The sequence below is a fragment of the Anguilla rostrata genome, chromosome 1 (assembly GCF_018555375.3).
Source record: "Anguilla rostrata isolate EN2019 chromosome 1, ASM1855537v3, whole genome shotgun sequence".
Lineage (NCBI taxonomy): Eukaryota > Metazoa > Chordata > Actinopteri > Anguilliformes > Anguillidae > Anguilla > Anguilla rostrata.
The window spans coordinates 37,261,960-37,286,988 of record NC_057933.1 but is presented as its reverse complement, the minus strand read 5'-3'; the positions used below and the strand labels follow the sequence as shown (position 1 = coordinate 37,286,988).

Genomic DNA, 25,029 nt, shown 5'->3' with positions numbered 1-25,029 from the left:
TATTTCAATATTATTGTTATATTCAGATTTCATGCAAATGCCTTCCTGCCTTCGATGTACCATTCTATGTGGTTCCTAGTTACCTGCATTGGCAAATAATTATACCAATAAAGATGTTTATGTGATATCTTTTATTGGTCCCAATGTGTGTATGAGGACAATAATATGGAACCAAAACATTACATTACATAAAAACTACAGTGCATGACACTTGATGTCCTTACTTGAAATTGAAACATATGTGTGAAAACAAGGAAAACTTTTCCCATAACACATTCCGTAACATGCTTTACGTCCAGCAATAATCAACTCAGTCAAGCAATAATTTTCTCACTCTGTCAAAAGCAAGAACCAGGGTCAGCTGAGAAGTGGTATTATTTATTATTGCAAGGGCGCTACTACTCTCCAGTATTTGGGGAACATTCTGGAAAGCAGCTAAAAATTTTAGGTTTCCAGAACATTCCCTGGAATTTAGAAAACATTCTCAACATAATGATTAAAATATACCCTATACAGCCTTGAAATATATTTATTGTTCCAAAGGCAGGAAAATTTTCACATCCTAATATTATTTCACAACTTCAACTACTACACAATTTCTCTCATAATCAAGAGGAAATCTACATGAATTTCCAGTTCTCCAACATTCTTGAAATGTTTTGCACTGATAGGTGGCTGATTGGATAACTATTATCCACAAAGTTATGCCTTTCTCCAGTGTAAGGCAATGATATACAGTATAATGCAGCCTGGCTAATTATTTCCCCTCTCTGTCCTTATGCCCCTGGGACCAACACAGTCTGACCAACTTAACTCCTTATGTTGCACAGGGCCGGAGTGGGTTTATTCACTCAAGCATTTTTATGGTGAAATTTTCAATTAGGTCTGGTCACAAGATATACCATTTGAGAGTTAAAACTCACGGTTCTATCTTTATAAACTATTTTACGGTTCAATGTTATAGCGACAACTCTTCCTTGTTTTGTAACGTGGGGTAGCGAAACAAGCTTGGGGAGTCCTCACCTTCTATGCGTTTCGGAAATCCATAAAGGTAAAGTCAACGCTTTTATCACAAAGATTCTATGAACTAAATTCAACAGTAATCTTTAGTCTAAAAAACGTGCCAACGCAGATTAGCATTAATAAAATCTCCATTGTTTACTAAGCAGTTCTACTGAGGAATTAACATTTTTGTCTGTTTCGTAATTCCGAAAGTCTTGTATGTACATATGAAGGTTATTATCTCTGGATTGGATAGACTCACTCAAGATGAGCCGACCTAAATACTTCTTGGATGAGTACTGGCCAAGCAGTCCCTCAGTAGCCAATGGGACCCACCATGCACCAGCAACAACTTGACTAACTCACTATTTCACTTTTACCATATATTGTGCCCAGTACACAGCCAGCGGAGAGATATTATAGTGATCAACTGACCAGGCACACCTACAAGCATTGGTATCCATTCGGGGAAAAAAAAAAAAAAATCTTTTAGGTGAGAAAAAAACTTCCACTTCCACTATGTTTGAGCTTCTATTACTTTCTTTCAGAAAAATGAGTAATTCAGGATTATGCCTGTAGTGAATAAGGTTCAAAAATAGTAACCACTTTATTTTGGGTATGTGATTTTCTGGCTTGCAGTTAAAAAAAGAGGGCAATACAGAACGGGTTAAGGACTAACCTTTTAATCAGTAGAGTAAGCAACAATGCACACAGTACAAAAACTGTTTACCTTTGTTCAGTAGTGTGAGCTTGCAGCCAGCAGCCATGAACATAGGGTTGAGGTCAGAAATGGGACTGGCTGTCATTATGTTTCCACCTATAGCCTAACAACAAAGAACAGCACAGTGAAGACAGAGGCAACATCACCAGGCAATTAACTTTCATCCACAGAAAAATACAACAGAATTACATGCATGTAGCTGCAGGTGCGAAGCATTTATAAATAAGCCTTTTAGAAACGCAATGACTGGAAGTGTCTATATACATCAAACTACACATTTTGTCTGGGGTTGATTTTTAAACTCAATTAGTTTTCCCCTAGTTTTCTATTTTTTTGTATTTATTTACAGTCGAGGCCAAAAGTTTACATACATGTCTAATCCATGTAACCAGTCAATTAGGGTACCTACTTTATTTCCATAAGAGGTCATTTCAAAATAATATCCAAGAGATTTATTTAAGTTTTTATGTATTATATTAGATTTTCAGTGGGTCAAAAGTTTACATACACTTTGTTAGTATTTGGTGCCATTGCCTTTTAATTGCTTTACTTGAATCAAATGCTTGGGTGGCTTTCCACAAGCTTCTCACAATACATTGCCTGAATTTTTGCCAATTCCTCCTGACAGAACGGGTGTAAAGGCTGCTTCATACTTTCCGCGTTCCGTGTCCGCGGACAGCTGCGGACTTGTACCAGTCGCGTGGCGCGCATGTGGTTCCATTCATACTACAATTGAGAGTCTGCGTCGGTCTGGCGTTCCAGACCGCATGCGCATTTCCCGATCTACACTCCATTCCAGTTCCATTATCACAGAGTGAATGCGTTAGTGAATGCGAAGATAAGAAAATTTTCGGTTACGCTTACCTATAAAACACTATTCCAACAGCAAAATTGGACATGCTATACATCGTTAGAAGGTTTATACTCTCACCTACTGAATAAATGAATTGTCAATCAAGCTAGACTGTACTAAAAAGGGCGACAATGCTGTAAACAATAGGTGTGGTATTACGCACAGCTATTTATACCCAGGCATCACAAATGCGCGTGTATTTCTCAAACGGATTGTCCAAGACAATATATGACCACACAGTCTCAAAAGGGACATCTCTACGTGTAAAACCAATGGGAAGGTTGTATATTTATTCAATATTTAGTCCCAGATATTGACTGTAGAATGACATGGTATCATTTTTTAAAACTTTGTCTCGTTTATTTTGTTATTCAGTCAGCAGCGTTTTCACTGCTGTATTGCCATATCTTAGGGCTATTGTCAGGTTTATCTTGTTGCTAGGAGGGAATGCGATTTATGAGCGGTGAAAGAATATTTTTATGAATGCCCAGATAGACAATATAAATGTGGGTAATGGCGGATCTCCTCGCACAACTCTCTTCAAAACAAGTGTAAGAGGGAAATCAAACTGGGACCCAGAAAAGGCTGGCATTTGAATGAACCTGCAGGCTGAGACTCATCACTGGACTTCAAAGAACCCAGAGCCGTGTGATAAAACAATAAGTTACTCGGATTTCCCCGGGATGAGCAGGCCATTGGGCCTCTGGAATGTTGCCATCTGGACACACCTAAGATAAGGGGAACTGGTCTCTTTGTCTATGGTTGTGGGGGTATGTGTTGGGGGTCATTAAGGGTCATTAAGATCACCCGGCCCCTGGCAAGATGGTGGGGCAACTGCGCTTAACAGCACCACAGTGCCCTTATGTGGGCCCCTCTGCCATTACACTTTTTTATTTCTTTTCTGGATCTGGACTTTAAACCATCTGTTTATCCTATTTACAAACCCTGGAAAACCGTACAAACCATGCACATGTTTTCATTGTATTATTGTATTATGCCTTATGTAATAATAACATGGATTGCATGTAAAATGGTTAAACAAAAGGGTATTTTCATGACAACTGCACCATAATATTACATCCACTTGACATGTTTGGTATGTACGTATTCAAGATAATTTAAGCAATTGAATGAAATATGTTTCATACCAAATAGAATTTGAAAAAACATAGTTTTAGAAACTCGGGGAAAAACTAACACAATGGAATGTCCTCTCTGGTAATCATCTCCTTTTCCCCATTTCCCCACTAATTGTTCTAACAGCAGCCTCCAAATGGTGGGGGCCGAAATTCGAGATTTATGATTCGGCCAGGTTAAGTTATGGTAATGCTGCCTAGACCAAACGCGGGATTTGGCTTAAAAGAAAGGGAGACAAAGCAATCGGGGAAGATCGTAATCGACTTCCCACAGTGCACATACTCTGTGCACTGTGTGTAGACAGACAAGGAAGATCGTAATCGACTTCCCACACTACACAGACTCTGTGTTGTGTGTGTAGATGCACAAGGAAGATCGTAACCGACTTCCCACATTGCACATACGCTGTGCTCTGTGTGTAGATAGACAAGGAAGATCGCAATCGACTTCCCACACTGCGCAGACTCTGTGATTTTGTGTGTAGCTAAACAGGCTGGGTAAGAACTTTTTACTCTGTATTTATGTTTTTAAACCTTATAATTGATTTTGAATTTGAAGCTAATGACCTACCTGCCTGTTAAATAAATTCTTCTTATTTTTAACTTGCGTGGTCTTCATGACTCTAATCCATTTTATCTTCTTTTCAGCCGAAATTCCGCTTAAATACTCAGGGAGACAATTATGACTAGGACCTACTGATCAGGGGTCTAGTACAGCAAACGTCTTTAGTGGGGTTTTCAAGTTAGATAGGCGACCACGATCTGCCTGCTAACGGGATTGGTGGTATTGGTTCTGGTGTTTTGACTTAAGAGGACCCATGGGCTTTGTACGCTGGTTCTTGTCAAATTCACCTTAAGGAGGCTGATAGATACGCACCGTCCTGGGCTCATAACTATCGATGCACTATCCATGTAAGGAAGGCATGTATTATGGTGGTCAGCCTCCTACCCTCTGGATTCTTCACCGAACTGAGATTTAACAATAGTGCTAAACCCGGGAGCATATATTGAGGAATGATGGCACAAAATAGAGTCGAGTGTAACCACTCCCAAGTTCCACGTATAGTTAAACCCAAATTTTAAATTATAATTCAATATGGAGTCAGATCATCACGAGGGTAAAACCTAGTAACTGTTACACTTTCTTGCTGTGGTCATGGATATATTTGATGTGTTATTCCACGCATTTGTGAATATTCTGATGCTCCCATTGGAATATTGACAGTCCGGCGACAGATCAGATATATGATGACAGCATAGCCCCGTTTGTGAACGGAGAGTAACCAGAATGCTACTGATCCGTTTCAGGCCAGTCTTAAGCGGGATATGAAGCAACGCCTTCATATCTAACCCATGGCAACGGAACCAGTGCATTCTTAATTATAATTGTGCCCTGTTCTTACGAACAGAGGAAAAATAACTAACATCTCCGGTTTTGAATCACACCAGCCAAGGGAAAACACGCGGTGCCTTCCCCTCCAGCTACAAACCCTCATTGGTCTAGCTGTGAGGTGTTTACACAAGCATCCATTAAATTTTGTTATCTGGAGCATGCGCAGTCGGCGCGCTTGCTATGCGTACAGTCCAGAGACTGTAAAAAATATGGACAAAGCTACTGTGACGTCACCCATTGACTCTCCGTGGGTCTCTAAAACACGTTTTGAAGCTCAATGGCGGGCGCGGCCATTTTCTTGATTTGGAGCCAAAACCATAGAGTTAAGCGGTCTTGTGATTTTTACAATTTGATTGACAGTCCGGTGCGGAAAAGCCCATCAACCTGAACGAGGCTAGCTGACTGTCTGCCGTTATGTTTTAAAATATATTATCAGATGTTTACGGAGTTTAATTTCCATCCGTGACTGTACTGTCATGTAATCACGTTATATGTATGACATTAAAAATACAATTAGGCTATGTTCAGTTATCTTCAATTCATGTTTCTCAGCAAAACGAATATGCTTAACTAGCATATCAGCTTGCCAGTGAGCTAGGTAGGCTATCCGTGGTTAGCTCACGCATTAGCAATATGAACCACAGGGGAAGAACATTGACTACACTGATGGTCAATCAATCGGAGATGTGTAGGCTACTGGTGATTTGACTAGGCTAATTTTCGTATAACTGTCTGGTAGATCTGCTGTTAACCGAGCAAGTTATCGTCGTAGGTTTTCGCCAGTCAGTTAATGAGCCAGTAACTGCTACTACTAGCTACTCCATCGCCGTTTGTGGTGTTCACTTGCTGGGTGACGCTATCTTACCGATCGTTCGCAAATCACTTTCTACCGAACAAAAATTAACACTCAGCGGTGATTAACAAATCTACCAAGTATTTTAATAACTGATCTGCAGGCGTGTAAATATGACAACGCACTTTGTACGGCAAGTTTTCCACCTGGTGCATGAAGACAAAAATAATGTAGCCTACGTTGAATTTTTTATTATTATTAGGCTATTATTTTTTTCTTGTAAATCATCTAAACCAATGGAGAAAAGCCAATATACGCAAGGAGACCCCAGAACCGATTCTGAGAACCACTGTCTTAAATGCCTAGCTTGTCGGTCTCTTAAATGCTAAAAACATGTTCCTTTCTAAATGCCAAGATGGTTAATTTCGTTAAATTCTGTGTGTGTGATTTCATCCGTGTGTTGTATATTCAGCAAATGAACCTTGAAACTCTTAATTCGCTTCGTGAAACTGAAAAAGTGTTTATCCCAAAATCGGGATTATAGTAGCTTTGTCACATGCGTGAAGCATGGCCCAGGTAGACATTTACGGAATGTACACGACTGACAAGCCGCCAAACACGTTTGACAGATTGAATGTTTGCCGGTTAAGGTTAGCTAGCTAGTCAAATGGCTTGGTAGCCGAAGTTGCGAACTGTTTTAGCACAGGCTACTACTGGACTACCAAATATAGCAAGCTGATTACGCTTTCTGCCAAGTAATTATTTGGTTAAGTAGGCTAAAGGAAATAGTAAAAATGACTCGGATACCGAAAAACTTAAGAGGAGGATTATTTTATGGTCGTCTAGAGCAGCTGTAAATAGCACACGCCATAATGAAATCACCACGAAATGGGATGCCTGCATTTTCAGACTTAGCACAGGCGGACCGTAGCCGGAGCCGCAATGGCAAGGCCAAGAAGCGCCACCGCCCACCCCAGTGACCACAGATTGTAGCCCTTACTGTAGCTCAGTCCTCTGCAGTAATCCGGAAGTGACGCAAGCTGTACCTCATTGGTCCAGAACAAATATTGGCACTGTGCCCAAATGACGCAATAAATCATGAAATCGACCCATGGACAGTCATAAGACCAATAAAATACACCTATTATGACTATTTGTTCTTGTGAGAAAAAATTATTGACTTTGTATTTTGATCGCATTTGTACCGTAGACTTACATGGAAACCGGATATGAAAACACCTATACTGGAGCCATCCGTAGTGGCGCTAGTGAGCAACCAGGAACTACAACACCAGGAAATGAGCTTCAAAAACGAAGTCTGGTTTTGGCCGCTTGGTACAGTCCGCACGGTCACAAATTTTGGGCTGCGCGGACGTCCGCATAGGGGTCCGCGTGGACCCTCCGGACATGGGCGGATGACGACATTTACGTCACGCGGACCCTCGCGGACATGCGGACGCGAAAAGTATAAAGACAGAGCTCAATTAAGTCCCGCCCACATCGCTCTCCATTGACTTTGTACTGCGTGAAGGTGCCTCCTTGTCACTTTCGTCTGCCTGCGTTAATAAAATTGCAGGTAATAAGTAGCTAACGTTAGCTAAGTTCTAGCTGCCATGTTTAAACTACGGTTAATTTCTGCATCAGTTTCACCAGAAGACCCCCGAGCCAAAGGCAAATACCGTTTTTCAGAGACCATTATAATGTTGTCGCTACACTGAAGTAGCAAGCTAGAGCTAGACTAATGCAGGTAGACATAGGGTGCTAAAATAATCCTTTGACATGCTTAAATCTAATGTTTTTAGCTAGCTAAAGGGATTTTGTTAGCGTTTCAGCCCTTGGTTGCATATTGTGGCCCTGATTCTTTTCCCCTCCGGGGGCATGGTTTTCAGAGTATGACGCGTTGCGCTCTGTCTCTATGAAGCAGCCTTAACTCAGTCAGGTTTTTATGCCTCCTTGCTCGCTGACGCGTCATGCCCATTCAAGCTGGGGGGGCAGGTGCCCCACCAGATTTTTGATGTCTGGATTTTTTATATTTTTATTTTATTACTATTATTTTTTATAATATGTAGTTATGATAATTTTATATTATGAGTCAAACATATTCTTCGAATTATGTCATAGATCATACCTCAAAAAGTCACACACCCCCGTTGCCTATGCTATTGGTTTCTTCCAAAAGTTTCAGGATGAAATTGGTTTGCAACAGCAGGTACGCAGTACGCATGCACACAGCACTCTGTTGCGCATCAATGCTGGAGGAGATTTAGGCTACAGCTTGACGGTGTGTTGTTGAAATAGTTAGTAGAGCATCAATCCCTTTTTCAAATGTGTGAAAATGAAATGCTATTAATTGCATTTGAAAAATATAGCCATAGTTTGCTTTGCAAGATAGTTGGCTAGTACCAGCTAAAGTAAGTAGCCATCCCTCAATCCGGTTGTTTAGCCTTCTGGCTCGCTAGCTAGTCGTGACTTGTGATATCACTGCATCCTATTTAATACTGGTAAAGGAGAGCTGTGTGAATCTTATGGAAGTGAGCCATGAGCCACTATCACAGGTTATAGTTAGCAAAACACTGAATTCCATTTGATATCTCAAGGTCAAGATGCAGAGGAAAATCTTGTCATTCTTTTAAAAAAAGCACAAAAAGCACATGAAAATCTCTAAATAAATATACAGTATTTACCCTAATATAAAGTGGGAGATTACTGAGCTGATTTAGTGAAGTTTTAAAATAATCCCCCCAAAGTCTTTGAATATGTAAAATTGCTTTTCCTGGGGAAGGACCCCCATGCCCTGCTCTAATTCGCAGGTTCGAATCCCGGGTAAGGACACTGCCGTTGTACCCTTGAGCAAGGTACTTAACCTGCATTGCTTCAGTATATATCCAGCTGTATAAATGGATACAATGTAAAGTGCTATGTAAAAAGTTGTGTAAGTCGCTCTGGATAAGAGCGTCTGCTAAATGCCTGTAATGTAATGTAATGTAATACTAACTCACGTATATATAGCCTGAAAGCATAGTCATACCGGAAGCTAGTTCCTGCTTTGACTTTGGTCCAGGTGCCAACCTTGTTTTTCGCCTCCCAGAGCTGCAACGATTGGCAGATGTAAACGTGACTCCCGTTCGAGGTACACTTGTTTTATTTACTGAAATGTGTTGGTAATCCAGTTGTTAGATCCTTCGCTACTCCAATAGGCTGTTACCAGCGGTAATCCTGGTGGGTGCTTGTGCTACTTCACTCTATTGATACGTGTACTATTTTATAATTCTAACTAGGTAATTGACCCTGTTTCCATGCTTGATGGCAGACTGCTGTTCCTAGTTTTGCATCGCCATAGGTTGGTTCATTGTGGTTTGTTTACATCTTTTAATGTGGCGCGCTGCGAGTCTCTTGATAGCCATTACGGTAACTACAAATTATAAAGACCATGTAAATCATTCTGTGCCATTGTTATCATTGCAGGGAAACTCCACTGCTGTTTTGCCTTTTTGTGTAGGAGAATAGGAGCAGACGCATAGGCCTATATCCCAGCAGGCTTTGCATATGAGAAAATAACAACAGTGTGAGATAAATTAGGCGAAATGATGAAACTGCGTAGTTGAAACAATATTTTTTTAGCAGAATGGGCATGTAGGTGAAGGTTGACATGATCACAGACTATAGTGCGAAGTAAATGAAGTGATCATGAGCGAGCTTAGTTTCCTTATCAAACGGTATATATAACAGTCTGTATTAAACGTTAGTTGTTGAAGTGGAGGGTTAAATAACGTGTGCAATCTATTGCACTAATGTATTTTTCTCATGTTCAGTGCTAGTAGTTATATTTGAGTGAATCATGATTTTAAATGTAATGTTTTAATGCGGAGTTGCAGAACGTACATACGTAGTCATTGTTTGTATGTGGCTAGATAGAGAACAGGGCGAGGTAACATGAATGTAGAAACGTGCCGTTTGCTGATAAGAAGGTTTTGTACAGTAGCCAAGTGAAGAAATATAGTTAGTAGAAATGGCACAGTGGTGAACTGGTGTAACTTGTTAATAAAAGGAATACATTTGCCGTCATGAAATGCATATGGGTGGCTGTGAGTGAGTTTTGGTAAAGCAAATATAAGCGAAAGAAAACGTTAGTGTAAAAGAGGAAATGATCTGCCTGAGGGCGAGGCGGGATTCAAGCCTTAAACCGGAGGTTTACCAGTCTGTGACTTCGTTAGTGCAGCACCATGCCATAGCTATGCAATGCGTGAAATATCATTAGCAAACCTGCCAGTGGTTTTAAAGAAGAACACAGGCCAGTAAGCACAGAAGAGCTCCCGTTGAATCCATATGGCTTAGCAATATTGTAGCCGTTTAATAACTGAACAGTGAACGGCGGGTAGATATGGTGCAAAAGCAATAATTGATAAGTAGTAGACAATTATTAGTGAGGGTCGAAGCAGGTTAAAGGAGTAACATGGTGGTTGAACGTGACACTTTCCAGTTGTCTTTAGGCAACAACAAAACAAATGTGCATAATTTTTTTATTATTCAGTCATTTCGATGTACTTTAAAACGTATTTTTCTAAGCCTAAATTTCCCACTATAAAAGTTCACCCGAACCGTCTGGGCGTGGTAATGAGAACTGTCAGTTAGCTATGATTGACAGACCGTGCCCCGTTACCATAGCTACCCCCATGATAAGCGCTATTTTTGGGGGACTTTTCACAAGCTAGCTAGCTTAGTAGTATATCAAGTATCGATAGATGCTAAGATAAGGACGTTGACTTATATCCAATTATAATTTTTGCTATCTAGCTAGCCAAGTTAAGATAAAAGCACAACTATAACGTCCTCATAAAAGCAAACTAGCTAGCTAACGTTATCGATAACATTGCCTTATGAAAGCAAACTACCTAGTTAGCTAACGTTAGCTAGCTAGCTAGCTAGCTAAATGAATATAACCAGAAATAATCTAATAGTCCTTAAAAGGCACTCTAATTTAAGTGAACCTAACGTTAGTGAAATATTTGCATTGTCTTTCCCGTAAGCCAGTGGCGCAAACTATGGGTGTCGAGTTATCCATGGGTTTATGGGGCGTGGAAAGGGGAGTAGTTACTGTGTTCATGAGGCACCAAGTTGAGAACTTTCTCAACCGGTCGAAAATAAGACGATAAATTTAAAACGCATATTTTTCCAAAAATACAGAACGGACATATTTAATACTTTACTCACTGTGTTTCTTCAATGCCTCTTGTGCAAATAGCACACAAAACCGAGAAAGTGTGAAAATCACCATGGTACTCCTTTAAAGAAAGGTGTTCCTAGCTGGGCTTGAACCTACGACCCCATGTTCCCAAGACTGTAACCTTGCCCACTAAGCCACAGGCGGACTAGCTGTTTAAACTGGAAATGTTTCAGAGTAAAAAGGTATGGGTATTTTGCGTGTGTATGCACGTTTTTGATTGGGTCGTGTAGGTGAAGATTTGGCTGGTGTCAGTGAAATGTCCAATGGTGAGACATGTTGTTAGTGGGATAGGCGGCAGGAAAAATAAGAATGAGAAGAAGAAGAAGAAAGAGAAGAAGGAGAAAACGCAAAATCCCCTTAGTTTGGGGCTTTATTGTGTGGTCATGTGAAGTTGTTTATGAATTCTGTCTGTTGAAACAAACTCTCGGTGCTGTATAGGTATGGGGCATGCCCCCGCCAAGGCGTAACTTGGCGGGATGGCATACCTGCCATCCCAATTGTATGGTTAAAGAACTTTTTGCTATGAGTCGAGCGTAGTTGATTGTTGTCTGTCTCATACTAATCATAGGCTATGTCCGTAAAATGGTAGTGAATTCATAGTGAGTATCTGTGTAGCGATACCCAGCAACCTTGTTGAGAGAGCGTATTGCTTATGAACCCTAATACTAATACTATAACATCTGACTCTTCACTACATTCTACATTATGTACTGAATTGTATCGTGCTATACTGTGCCAGTGTCCTATCCCATATTACAACCAAACTGCTTAACGTATAACAACAATTAATGGTCATTAAAGCATATATTTTTTTATGTGTGTTTGTGTTTCCTCTCTCATGCTGATGGAATGATCCACCAACGAAGTCAAATAGAGACATTTGAATTAATAAGTGCCAAGGGTCAATTCCATCTAAATAATTTTAAGTGTTGAGGTTGATAAAGGGTGATCTCCAGTTCTTCTGGGTTTAGTATTCAGAGTGCTGTGCCATTAACAGGGTAGCTGAGGGTGACCCCCTAATTAAATTTGAAATAATAAAATAATATAAATTAATTTAAATTTGATAACTCAACTAAGTTCTATCAACCTTATGACAGAAGCATGGGAATTTATTCATGAAAACAAGACTGCACAAACATTGACGCACAAGCAACTTCATAACCTATCGTGAAGTGGGTTGTGGTAACGTAAAATTTGATGAAGAAATCTATTTTTGCTTGTTTCTTAACACCCACGTAAGCTTTGACAAAGCAAATAGCCAACCACACAGACCAGTCTGTTTTGTGCTTATTATAAATGCCTATAACCAGGTGGCTGTTTCTTTTCCATTAATTACTTGGAGCATCCAGAAAATTGAAGCTAATGCAGCAAGCAAATTAGCTGAAATCATACAGCATTAAACACTGGACTAACAAACAAGCTGATGAGTAAAATCTATTTCTTTAATAAATAATAATGGGTTTCTCCCCACTGGGAATTTTTTTTACCATATTTACTTGCTATTTGGGGGTTCAGACCTGGTGTTTGCACTTTTTGCCCTGTTTTTGCCTTGCTGCTCTGTGAAGGATCTTTGTGACAGTTCTCTGTAAAAAGCGTTATACAAATAAAATTGAATTGCATTGAATTGAAATAAAACACCATTTAAAATGCCTAAGGCCTCCTAAAAGAACACTGTAGACAGTTTTCAGCACCATCGATTGTCCCTAATGTAAATCTGAGCAAATCTAGTGCAAAACCCTCTTGTTTTCGCTTTAGATTGCATTCTATAAGCATAGAACAGCAAAAAAAAAAAGCATGTTGTTTGCTATATCAACTCGGAGGCAGCAAAATTGTTTTTTGGTCACCTAGCACCAAATTTCCCCTAGAATACACTCCAAAAACCATACTAACTTTTCAAAGACAGGTAACTTCTTTAAATGATGCTTGATTTTATTTGCGGTTTAAAAAAAAAAAAAAGGGTAAGCCTTATACGCAAAAATTACTTCCAGAACAAATTTTTACTTATAGCTTGCTCAAAAACAGTTTTTTGGAAATATTCCTGCAAGGTTCATCTCATTGCTCCCTGCCTAAAGGAGCTATTTGAGCACATAGCAGAACACCATGATGAGTACGACGAGGATTCTATGCGCTGTGCTGATGGATACAATGCACATCTGGATGATTTTGAGTTTCGTTTTTTGCTTTCCACTGTATGTGATTTTTGAGTATTCGGATGTGCTTTTTTGAATACAGCAGAACAAAACACTCCATGGACGAGTTTTGTGACACCATTGAGAGGGAGAGAGAGCGATTTGGTGAGATTTATGAGTCCACTGTGGATGAAACAGGTGCGCCAAGCACACAGAGAGGCCAAGCGCAGGGGGACATTGGCACAAGATACCAGAAACTCCAAAGCGACATTTTGGACAACATCCTTGCCCAGATACGGAACTGGTTTAAAGATCACAAGAGTCATGTTTCTCTCCCTCCTCGACCCTCAGCAGTTTCAGACATACCGGAAAAAATTCCCGGAGGCGGCCTTCTCCAGCTTAATGCAGAGCCACAGAACTCTCTTCGACCTTCCCCGGCTTAAAACAGAACTGACTGTAATGTATGCCATGACTGATTTTGAAGGAAAAAGCCCTGCTGACCTCTTCGCTTTCCTTCAGCAAAAAGATCTATGCGGGAGCATGTGTCAACTTTACACATTGGCATGTTTGGCGGTGACCATCCCAGTATCTACTGCCTCTGTCAAGCAGACATTTTCATCCCTAAAACACATTAAAACGTATTCAAGAAAGACTGGGCAGGCTCGACTGTCAGCACTGGCCTCCATGGCAATCGAGAAGGACCTTTTATTGGAACTGAAACGCACCGATTTACTGTACAACCATTGAACTCTTTATAAAGAAAGAAAGGAGGATGGACTTTGTCTTCAAATGATTAGCAGCTTTAGTAAGTTTGATGGATTTTTATGTATCTTTACTAGCCGGGCCTGGTTGTGCCTTTGAGTGTGTGTGGTGGCATGTGCGTTTAGGCCCAGCAACTTGGCTGGAATCTGTGGGGAAGCCTGTTGAATCATGGTTGTGTTATTTGTGTTTTACGGCATTTTTGCTTGCTTGGTGGTCGTATGAGTAAATGTGACTGATTGTTGTGAGTTTGTTCTTGTTTCTTTGGTAATAACATTGATTTGGGCTATGTGGTGTCTATTTGTGATGCAGCATCCTGTCATACTGTGTAATAGTGGTACATCCTTGATGGTTTCAGTCACCATGTACTTATGTCTCTGCAATTAGTGTATTGTAACTCTCATAGGTGTTGACCCTCGTGTTAAAGCACTTTATTCCACTTGATAAAGGTTACTGTCACTGTGAATATGGGGTGGTTATATCAAATGACAATAGCCTATAGCCCTAGTGTCATGGTGAGGTTATTCGAAGGCGGTTTAATTGCGGGAAGATAGCACTGAAGGCCTAGGTGTAAAATACACGTCCCGCCACCGAGTATTATCTTTAATTATGTTTAAGTATTTAAGTAATTAAGTGAAAAACAACCACAGCATATAGCCTAACACTGATTTGCAGTGGATTTCTAATATACAAACAGTTCAGTTTTAACTTGCAAAAACTACTTATCAAGTAGCCACGATAGAAAGAACTTTTCCCATGTCCTTCACTTAAAATAGGCCATAGCTTACATGTTATACACACATATAGCCTAACAATACACTATCTGGAAACTACATCTAAACTACAAACACGAAGTTGCTTTAACCAAGAAAATCTACCTGTGGTTGGGGGGGCGTGGTTTGTGTGCTGGCTGCAGAGAGAGTGGCACTCACCTTGCCACACTACCAACAGTGCAAAACACAAGAGATAATACTATCTCTTTAAAATCAAGATGTCCTTGATTTTAAATTGACCATAGCCCACATACTTAAGCAGGACCCAGGCCATCATCCACTTGCTATTTTTGCTGAATAGCTCCCTTAGTCTCATTGCAAGACCACTACCATGTCCAGCAGATTTGTAGAGCCTCATCATACTAATGACACTGTCATTGTCATAATCCAAGTCAAGGCTTTCAGCTAAAGATTCCCTGAGATAGATTTGAGGATGGAACGGTGACGCAAGGTCTCAAAAAAGTTGAGAAACTTAGTTGAATACCCCAAGCATTGACATGTCTGCATCAAGGGTCAACTGCACAATAAATGACAGCAATTCTGTCAGCAGGATGGGCATGTCATGTTTTCCATCTCCATCATTATCTTGGGGTTCATCCAGCAGGGCATCATCTTGGGGTCCATCCAGCAGGGCATCATCTTGGGGTCCATCCAGCAGGGCATCATCTTGGGGTCCATCCAGCAGGGCATCATCTTGGAGTTCATCCAGCAGGGAATCATCTTGGGGTCCATCAGGGAGGGGTTCATGGCCTGTGGTTTTGTCCAGTGTGGGTTCCTCATGTTCATCTTCTTGGTCTGATTCACTCTCATATCTTTGAAATATCCTTTCTCTCTCAGCTTCCAGGATGTTTTCAATGAATGAAGGGACTGACCCTTCCAGACTTAAGTAATTTTCTCTGTGCCCCTCAGCAATGTGTCCAAGGACCAACAATAGTAAACTGTCACAGTATTAGACTGAGATATAATAGAAGAGTCATCAATTCCCAGTGTGGAGACAATGAGAAATTGAACATTGAAAATCTCAACAGCCCTTTGTAGTGTTATGTGATCGCCATAGGTCCCACATCGTGACATACTATCCAAGTATGCATCCCAGTCATTCCCATCAACATAGTGTGACAAAGGTGTTCCATTTCCGGTAAATGGATTAGACCTGAGATCTTGAACAATTTCATCCCTTAGAGAAGCTGCTGATCTGAATATTCCTAGTGTGGCCAGCTGATCAGCCATGGCAGTGAACTGGCAATTTCCATCTGGTGCTGGGTCAAGCCGTACACTCAACTGCAAAGATTAATAGTCCTTCAGTCAGTCTTTGTGTGTGTACTGCATCAAAAGTGGATGTAATGGTTGCGCAGACTTTGAAGATTTAGAACGCATTTTTTCTTGCTGTCATGTTGTACTTGTACATCAGACACAAAGAACCATTTTTCTTGCAAGTTGGGGTCACCAGGAATCTGAAACTGAACTTTGTATTTTGAAAGCTTTACATTTCGTTTTAGGATTCTACCAGGCAATACCCGATACCTTGTTGAAACTCAATGGGCACCATCTTTCACCCTGACCAAAACAGCATCATTAACATGATACACAGATGGTGGATTTTGTTTAGATGCATGCCGGATCATCCGCTTACTACAGTGCTCAGTGGCTTTTTCTCAGTCTGCTTCGTTTCTCTTCAAACTTAAGTCGCTGTTTCAGGGAGGGTAAATTAGTTTGTGGATTGTTCACAGATTCTTTACTGACATTGGATGGAGACCCTGCCAAGAGACATATTACCCTATTACTTTTTCTCCCATAGTATACTTCAAATGGAGACATCCAGTTTAAAACTTCCTTGGGGTCCTCATATAGCACTCTGGAATAAGCTGGTAAATGCTTTACCCAGATAAAAGATAAAAGCTCAAACCTTTATGCCAATAACCATGTGCTGGTTAGCAATTAAACCACTAGCTAACCTAGCAGATAATATTGGTCTTAGAAAGTTTTTGACAGGAATATTTTGTTTTCCTTCACTCTGTTTAACATCATATGAATGTATTCATAGGAATAGTTCACAGATTTTACAAATTTCCATGTTTATTGACTCATTTATGTGCAAACTAAGTTGCTGACATGTTTTTTTTTGTAAGTTTGAGCATTTTAGAGAACATTAGCAATAGCTACCAGGCCTGTTAGAAAGTATTACATACATTTAATTAAACAATGTGATAATGAGGGAAATTAATAATAAGATTACAATCAACATTCTTGATGCTGTCTGTTATACCCCTCCACTTTGTTTACATTGGCTAGTTAAATGACCAATTTATTCACAACACAGAAAACATTAAGTGAATAGAACACATTTCCACAATGGTAATATCTAAGTTACCACATATTAGAACTTATTAAGTATGAGCATCATCATGCAATATATATTTAATGGAATTTTTGATATATATTCAATTCAATCCAATTACTACTTTTTTTTGACAAATCTACAGTTAACCATTATTGTGACCTGTACCCTTTGGGCCCTATGTATGGGATATGGATAACAGCAATCAATGTGTGAGGATGTCTACAATGTCATAGTTAAGAAACTAAAGGGAGAGTTCAATGTTCCTGTAGCCGAACGTACGAGAACGCAACAAAATGCTCTAGTGAGGCAGTGGAGGAATAGAGATCTCTATTCTCTAAGCCAGGATGGACAGACATTATTGTGTGCCGGGAAACCAGTTGCTTTGAAGTCTAGATGAGCAATACTCTGGAATTGAGAGGACCCACAAAGTGCTAAGGAAAAAGATCATGTATGATCTTTTTCCTTAGCACTCTGTGGGTCCTCTCTACCTTTCCTTGGCTTTGGGGATGGTACGGTGAACTCTCAATTATTCTGACTTGCATTGATTCCATCAGCGTTCTCACTGCTCCTTTAAATTCTCCTTCTTGATCATGCTACAAAACTTGAGGTGGGCCATGTTCAGAATAGATAAAGATGTTTTGCAATCTCTGAGCTATCTTTACCTTTTAATGGTCTCAGCCACGTGTATCGACTAAAGACATCAACTACAGTGAGTATGTATCTATATGTAAAACTGCCATGTATAATCTTCCATTTCCCCATACCAAGGAGGTCAATCTGATGCCTAATGGGCCTCGGAATGGGTTTATTTCCAAATCTAGCCTTGGGGAGTTGGTAGAGTTTGGAGCTGTTCAGGATTCTTTGAACCTTTCTTTCACTAATTCCAGAGTATTGCTCATTTATTCGCTTATTCAGCTTCCTTGCACCTGATCCCTTGGTGTCATTCAGACATTTGTTTACCATGCCATCAACCCTAGATTTCAAAGCGACTGGTTTCCCGGCACACAATAATGTCTGTCCGTCCTGGCTAGTGTTATTACATAATGAAGTGAAAATGTATTGCATTTTGTCGAGTTATTACATAATGCAGTGTTTTTACATAATGCGTTGTTACATAGCCTGTCCCTATTTACAGCTTGTCACTATAATGTATTTTCCTCTCCATTCCTGTTAAAATAAAAGCAGCGGTCATTTGCCTGCAAGCCACTGTTCTAGGTTCAGGAGTCCTGCAGTCAAAGCGTTTACAGTCAGCTATGAATTTGAGTGATCACATTTGCCACCTGGCGGTGGTTGAGAGTACAAATAGTTCCGGTGGGAAAAAAAAAAGTAAATTTGCATCTGCCTGAAAGATCTCATGAGGTCGCAGCACCAAATGAAACCTTAACCTCTTAGCGCAAAGCCCCTAGTGGTCGGCACGCCGGCTTGCCAAGATTGCTGAACTCAGACATTCAGTGCAACCAAAGTAGGAGTTAAAAACAAACGCTTTGTTTTAGTTTCATTAGTAGACGATACACAACAACTATACCAAATACGGAGTTTCGCAATGCCACCATTGTCGCTCTGGCCATTCATTTAACAAGCACCCCTCCCTGCAGTCTCATCTGAAACTACACCCCCCACCCATGATGAAATGGACAATATTGTCTATCTGGACATTCATAAAAATATTCTTTCACCACTAAACAATTGTATTCTGTCATAGAAACAAGATAGACCTGACAATAGCCCTAAGATATGCCAATACAGCAGTGAAAACGCTGCTCACTGAATAACAAAATGACAAAGTTTTAAAAAATTATACCATGTCATTTTACAGTCAAAATCTGGGACTCAATATTGAAGAAATATACGACCTTGCTATTGGTTTATGCATAGAGATGTCCCTTTTGAGACTGAGTGGTCATATATTGCCTTGGACAATCAGTTTGTTAAATATACGCACATTTGTGGCGCCTGGGTACCTTCCAAAATAGCTGTGCGTAATACCACACGTTGTTTACGGTAATGTCACCCTTTTTAGTACAGTCTGGCTTGATAATTCATTTACTCAATAGGTGAGAGTATAAGCTTTCTAAACGATGTATAACATGTCTAATTTTGCTTTGGAATAGCGTTTTATATCTCAGCGTAACCAAAATTTTCTCATTATCACATTCACTCTTTGGTAGCAGTAAAAGACACTGCACCTGACAAAACGTCCTATTATTATTGAGGACTTCTGAGCATAGCTAAGCCATATATTTGCTGATAGACCTAGCTGACATCGTTTTCTGGAGCAAAATAGAAGCGGATAAGACAGTATCAGTATCATTGATTTACTGTCTCTGTCTCCATCTACTGAACACAGATAAGATTTCATCATTGCTATGTAAGTCTTACTGCTCAAAATATTTCTGATATAAACGTTATTTTTGAAATTGAGTGTCTTTAAATAGGTTAGTAGTATTATATAATGTGGATATTTCACACTGTAACATAAGCGTTAGTTAGTACTGTAACAGTTTTTGTGATGCATGCAACAGTGATGTGAGAGATGGAACAGTGCCAAAACGTGTTGGACGGTTGAAAATTGTTTTCATGTCCTCCCATCCCCATACAAGAAAACATACGAGAGTACAGAGTATAGAAATACATACAAGAGTTAATTATTACACATTTAGGTACTGTGCAGCATTGTGTGACAATATTTTTGGATTCTTTTCTAATCTGACAGCAATGTTTGATCTTAAACCTTCATAAGGGGCTCATTTATATGCTTTATAATGGACAAAAAGCATTTTATTAATTTTGAGAGATTTTGGATATGTCTCTGGACCCATAGCTATTTTAGACCGGAAAAGTTCTAATTCCCACTTGATAATGATGCAACAGTGAGTTTCTTCAGTCAAACAGTTGATTTGTAGTGAAATACATGATTATGTTGTGATTTACAGCATGCATAATTTAGACATTTTGGGTAGATTTGGAGACGCTGAGTACACTGCTTACTTTTTGATTCATAGATCTTCAGTAGTTCTGTGTATCCACCCTTCGATTTGATGTACTTGTGGTCAAGAAGTTTTTGATCCAGAACATGTATAGTTTAACCTGCTGTATATTTGCAATCTCTCAGTATTTCATTGCAAACTAAAAAAGAGCAAATTGATTTTTGATTTTTTGTCAATACAATTGCATTTGTGGTACTTTAGTTTATATTCATAATTTAGGAAGAAATAATCTAAGTTAGTATTGTAAATGGTACAAATGTCTTGCTTCATTTAAGCCATTTTTCAAGTCTCTGTGATGCTCACATCTGGAGTTATTAAGCTTTAAATAGGGTACCCCCTAAATGGGCAAGGATTGGTCAGATTTGGCATGTGCGCTAAGGGGTTAAGATATTAAACTATTCAGACATCAACAAAAATGAAAAGGTACTTTTCGGTAGTTAATATTTAATATTTTTGTTTTGTTTTTTATTTGTAAAGAAACATTCAGACATTTGCTCTCACCACTAGGTCACCCTGCCGGCTACATGATTGCTGTTAGGCTCCCCCTGTGTTGAAACACTTTGGCCCCTTTGCTGGCTTTGTTTATGTTTTGATTAGCTGCATTGTGACATTTTCTTCAACTGAAAATGATTGTGTGAGTTCACAATAGTATGTGACAGCTAAACATCAGTTTTACATGTACTTTGAGGTTGTAAAAGGTTTGTTTTTGTTGATGATTTTTATAAGATTGAGGTAAAGCAGACCTGTATTTTGAGCTAAGATGGCTTGTGAAAAAAGGAAAAAGCTCATGTTCCATAAATACTGTATGTCACACTCTTCAAGAAAGTTTTATACAATTAATTTTGTCTGTATGCATGTAGATGTGACGTTTAATACACTTTGGAGTTCATACTAAAGAATAGGTTACATGTTTATGTCAGAGAAACACCTCTAGACATCCTGTAATTTGTGGCCACAGGTTGAAAAGTAAGCAGCTGTTAGACTGTCTGCTCTGCTGTTACAAAGTAAAGCGCACATGTAAATAAAGCTTGAATGATTTGAAAATACTGCAGTTCAAATGCCAGTCAACAGTAAATGAATTTTTTGACCAATAAAACATGTGTTTAACTGCCACCTGTGTGTGGTACCAAATTTTTCTTTGTGCTACTGAAATTTTTAGATTACTAGCACCAGTGCTACCACCTAAAAAAGTAAGCGTACAGCCCTGCCAAGAAGCCTGCACACCTGATCGCTCACCTGACCATTATGTCATAGATCTCTTCCTGCACATGTTGGAAAGTCATAACATTGGCCAACCAGTTCAATGACTTCATTATCGACATCTGTCCCTACACCCAACACCTGAGGATGTGTCCATTATCTTATCACTACATTAGCACTGGCATCAATCACTGCATCTGTTATTATTTGTCGGGAGCAAAGGACTTAGAAATCCAAAGCTGGATTTGTACTCCAGAAGGGACATATTAAGAGTTTTGGCAATATCTTGCCATGAGTTAGCCGACATTTTGGTGACTTTATAATCTTTCAAAGCTTAATCATACAGACAACGTTACTTATTGCAGGGATTTTCCTCTATCCCCTACCTGTTTATGAACAGCAGTCAAAACAAAAATAAAGAAGTAAAGCAAAAAAAAAAATAGAATAATCTATGACAATGAATTTTGGTGTTATCTCTCGCTGTGTTCCCACTGCCATAAAAAAAACAGGTAGGAGACATCGAGGAAAAAGAGCAACACATTTTTCAGTAGAAAATGTCATTTTTGTCTAGCTGCACTAATCAAAAGCATATTGCGAACAAGCATAAATTAGGCTTTTTGTGAGTCACAAGTGGTCCACTGTAGGCAAAGATAGCAGACCAATGGTGGAACCAGCCAGTGGTTCACTGATATTTTTACTCACTGGTTGCTCTTCTGCCCGCTGGAGGATTGGTTGTCAGACAGATGACCACTCATTTGCCTTATTCATCACAGATTACGGTTATTAATTTAAAAAAATGTTATTTAATAAAATAACAGTACATTTGCTGAGTCATACTGGTGCAAAATCAGTGCACAAATAAAAAAAAAGGTGTATTTGCATTCCAGCTCAAACATTCACCACATTCGACTAACATATAGTAATTGGTCAATTTTCCCCCTCTAATGTTGGTCAGGCTCTAGTGCCAACAATAAATGAGTAAGTTCAAGAAGGCCTTTTCAAAAACTACCAAGAGGGATTATATGAAAATAGTTCCCACTTTCTACTTAGCAACTGACTTTTTGTTTGAGCAAGTTATAGCACTGCAGTACTGATAAATGCACAAGTCAACGATCACACACAGAACAAAGTAAAACAGCCTGACGACCGACTTACAGCGACATTGCGGATCTGCTGCCCAGCAAACCAGTGCAGCTGCTCCAGCACTGCCTGGAAAATTTCGGTCTGGTGAGAAGGGAGGTCCCGCACGCTGTCATGAAGCACATCCGCCAGCAGAGTTAGAGTGCAGGCAGCTCCAAACACAATGCCTGCAACAGTGAGGAACAGAAGCCTCCTCATGTTCATGTGGGTGAGTGTCAGTCCTCAAACATATCAGGTGAAAATTCACAAACTATAGGCATGAGTGTGACTGCAGGCATGCTATAGATATTTCCCTAACAATGTTGTACTAAAGGTTTCCTCATTCCCATGAGTAGTTATGAAAACACACACAACAACTTTGATTAATAATGATTGTAATAATAACAACAACAATGTACAGCACTTATTACAGGGCATTTGAAAACTATGAATCAATTTCAATACATACATACTTTCAAAGAAGGAAGGAAGGATGTTGGCAAAATAACCTTATTCTCAACCATAAATATATACTTCCTCTATACTTTTAAACTGTCCAGGATATATAGTCAATTCTGTTTATCATAATCAAGGACTTAATAATGATTTCTGATAATCAGAACCTCATGTATATTTACTTTATTAAGATAAATGTTTTAAATTCTTCCTGGATAACACCCCTAAAAACATGCCTTAAAACATGTCCCCCCCCCCCCATAGAAAAAAACCCACTATTGATCACTCTTACCAGAATTAGCACCCAGTATCTTTGCTCCCATTTCTCTCCAAAAACCTTTGAGTGTTATATTTGAATATAACATATGTGTATATTCTTACTTTATCCTTGATCTGCTTTTGATCCACATTTGCTGAAAACATCTGCTAGGTGACCAAATTGTAAATTTTAAATTGTAAACTGCATCAGGGCTGGCAACTCCACAGAGAATACAGTGTTTAACTGGATTGTGTCCTACCTTTCTTGATGTTACTTCCTGACTCCCAACTGGACTACACCAAGACCCTCCTCAGTGGCTCCTCTAGCTAGGCTTATACTGAAAGAATGAGGAGCCTCCTACAATGGTCAGACTGCATTTAGGCTAACTAACTCTCATCTTCTTTTCTAGGATGATCCTTGCACTTTAGGAGATCCGTTTACTGAATGCTTACTGAATTTGCGGAACACTTAATTTTGCAGCATATGATGTCCAATTTGTTGTAGAATTTGTTAAATACATTCATACACCTTGAAATGCTTGAATATGATTATCACCAAAAATGTAATATATTACAACCACTGATGTTTTTATTCACACAGTAGCGTAGAACATCAGTGTTTTTGTATAGGAATAAAGAAATGTGGTATCACTCAGAAGGTATAGAGCCCCATTACTAATCATACATGAAACATGCATATGATCAGATTTGATCATTAACTGTGCTTATGAACATTCATGAATATTTTTGCACTTAACATAAAAAAAGAATTTAATACCTTTGTTCTTTGGCTTGATCAAAATCTACGTTGCAAAAAGGCATATATGCAGATGAGGTCCCTACATAGAGAAAGTTTTATTATTTAAGAAAAATCAATTTCAGTAGTTACAGACCGCATATCAGCAACAAAATGTTTATAAATACAATAATTGTATTATATTACATGAATATCAAATAGGTTAGTTAATGTTGTTAACTGATAGCTCATCTACATAAACCCAAATTCTTCAATAGTTTTTATTTTGTTCCAGTTTATTCAGTTTTAAGACCAGGTTTGCTATTTGTAATTTAGTTTTCATTTTCGATTACAATGTTTTTCTTCCACACCTAGTTTTTTCCCTTTAAGTTTAGTTTATGATAATAACCTCGATGGGAACACATACAATTAATTTACTTTATGAATGAAAGTGATTGATGATGATGATGATTGATAATGACATAAAGACCAACAAGCATGCAACCAAACCAAACACAGCAATAGTGTATTTGCTGATTTTGGATTACTTGGCTAATCATGCCTTGGGAAGAGAGGGTGTCTCTAGGGGCCATACAGATACTTTTGTGGAGAGTCATTAACTGCTCAGGTTTGCACATGATCCTGCAAGTCAGCCTGCCTTCTATGGAATTGCTAGAGAGTTTCCTTATGCTTATCAACATGAACAGGCATGCATGTCCAATTTAAGAACAATTGGCATTCATCATGTGATATACCTGGGATAAGCACAAAATCAAATGTCTGTGCATGTTTCATGAATCCTCCATTGGTTTTTCATAGCAGCTTTCATATAGAACAAGGTAAGAAGGATTTAAGAAAAGTTTTGTGAATGATGCCCCATAATTGTAATGCAAGCCTAAAAAGCTAATTGTATTGCAACAAAAGAAGGTATGAATAGATGGTATATTTACACAGCTATACCTGAATCCAGAGAAATCTATTTCAATTCAATTTCATTTGTATAGCATTTTTCACAAAGAAATGCCAAATACACTTTACTGAGTAGCAAGGCAAGAAACAGCAAAAAGAGCAAACACCAGGCCCCAAAATGGCAAGTACATGAGGTAATAAAAATAAAAAAATAAAAAAAAAAACTCCCAGTGGGCAGAA

General features: G+C 39.1%; 1 protein-coding gene across 2 annotated transcripts in view; it reads right to left on the bottom strand.

Moving 5' to 3' along the window:
• Nucleotides 1-25,029, bottom strand: part of xdh (xanthine dehydrogenase) — a 333,897-nt gene that overhangs the window by 213,819 nt on the left and 95,049 nt on the right. For both annotated transcript variants that reach the window (XM_064308058.1, XM_064308050.1), the window contains 2 exons: nucleotides 22,467-22,618; nucleotides 1,733-1,826 (listed from right to left, as the gene is read on the bottom strand). In XM_064308058.1, the coding sequence (XP_064164128.1) occupies nucleotides 1,733-1,826; nucleotides 22,467-22,618 (246 nt within the window). The remainder of the gene's footprint in view (nucleotides 1-1,732; nucleotides 1,827-22,466; nucleotides 22,619-25,029) is intronic.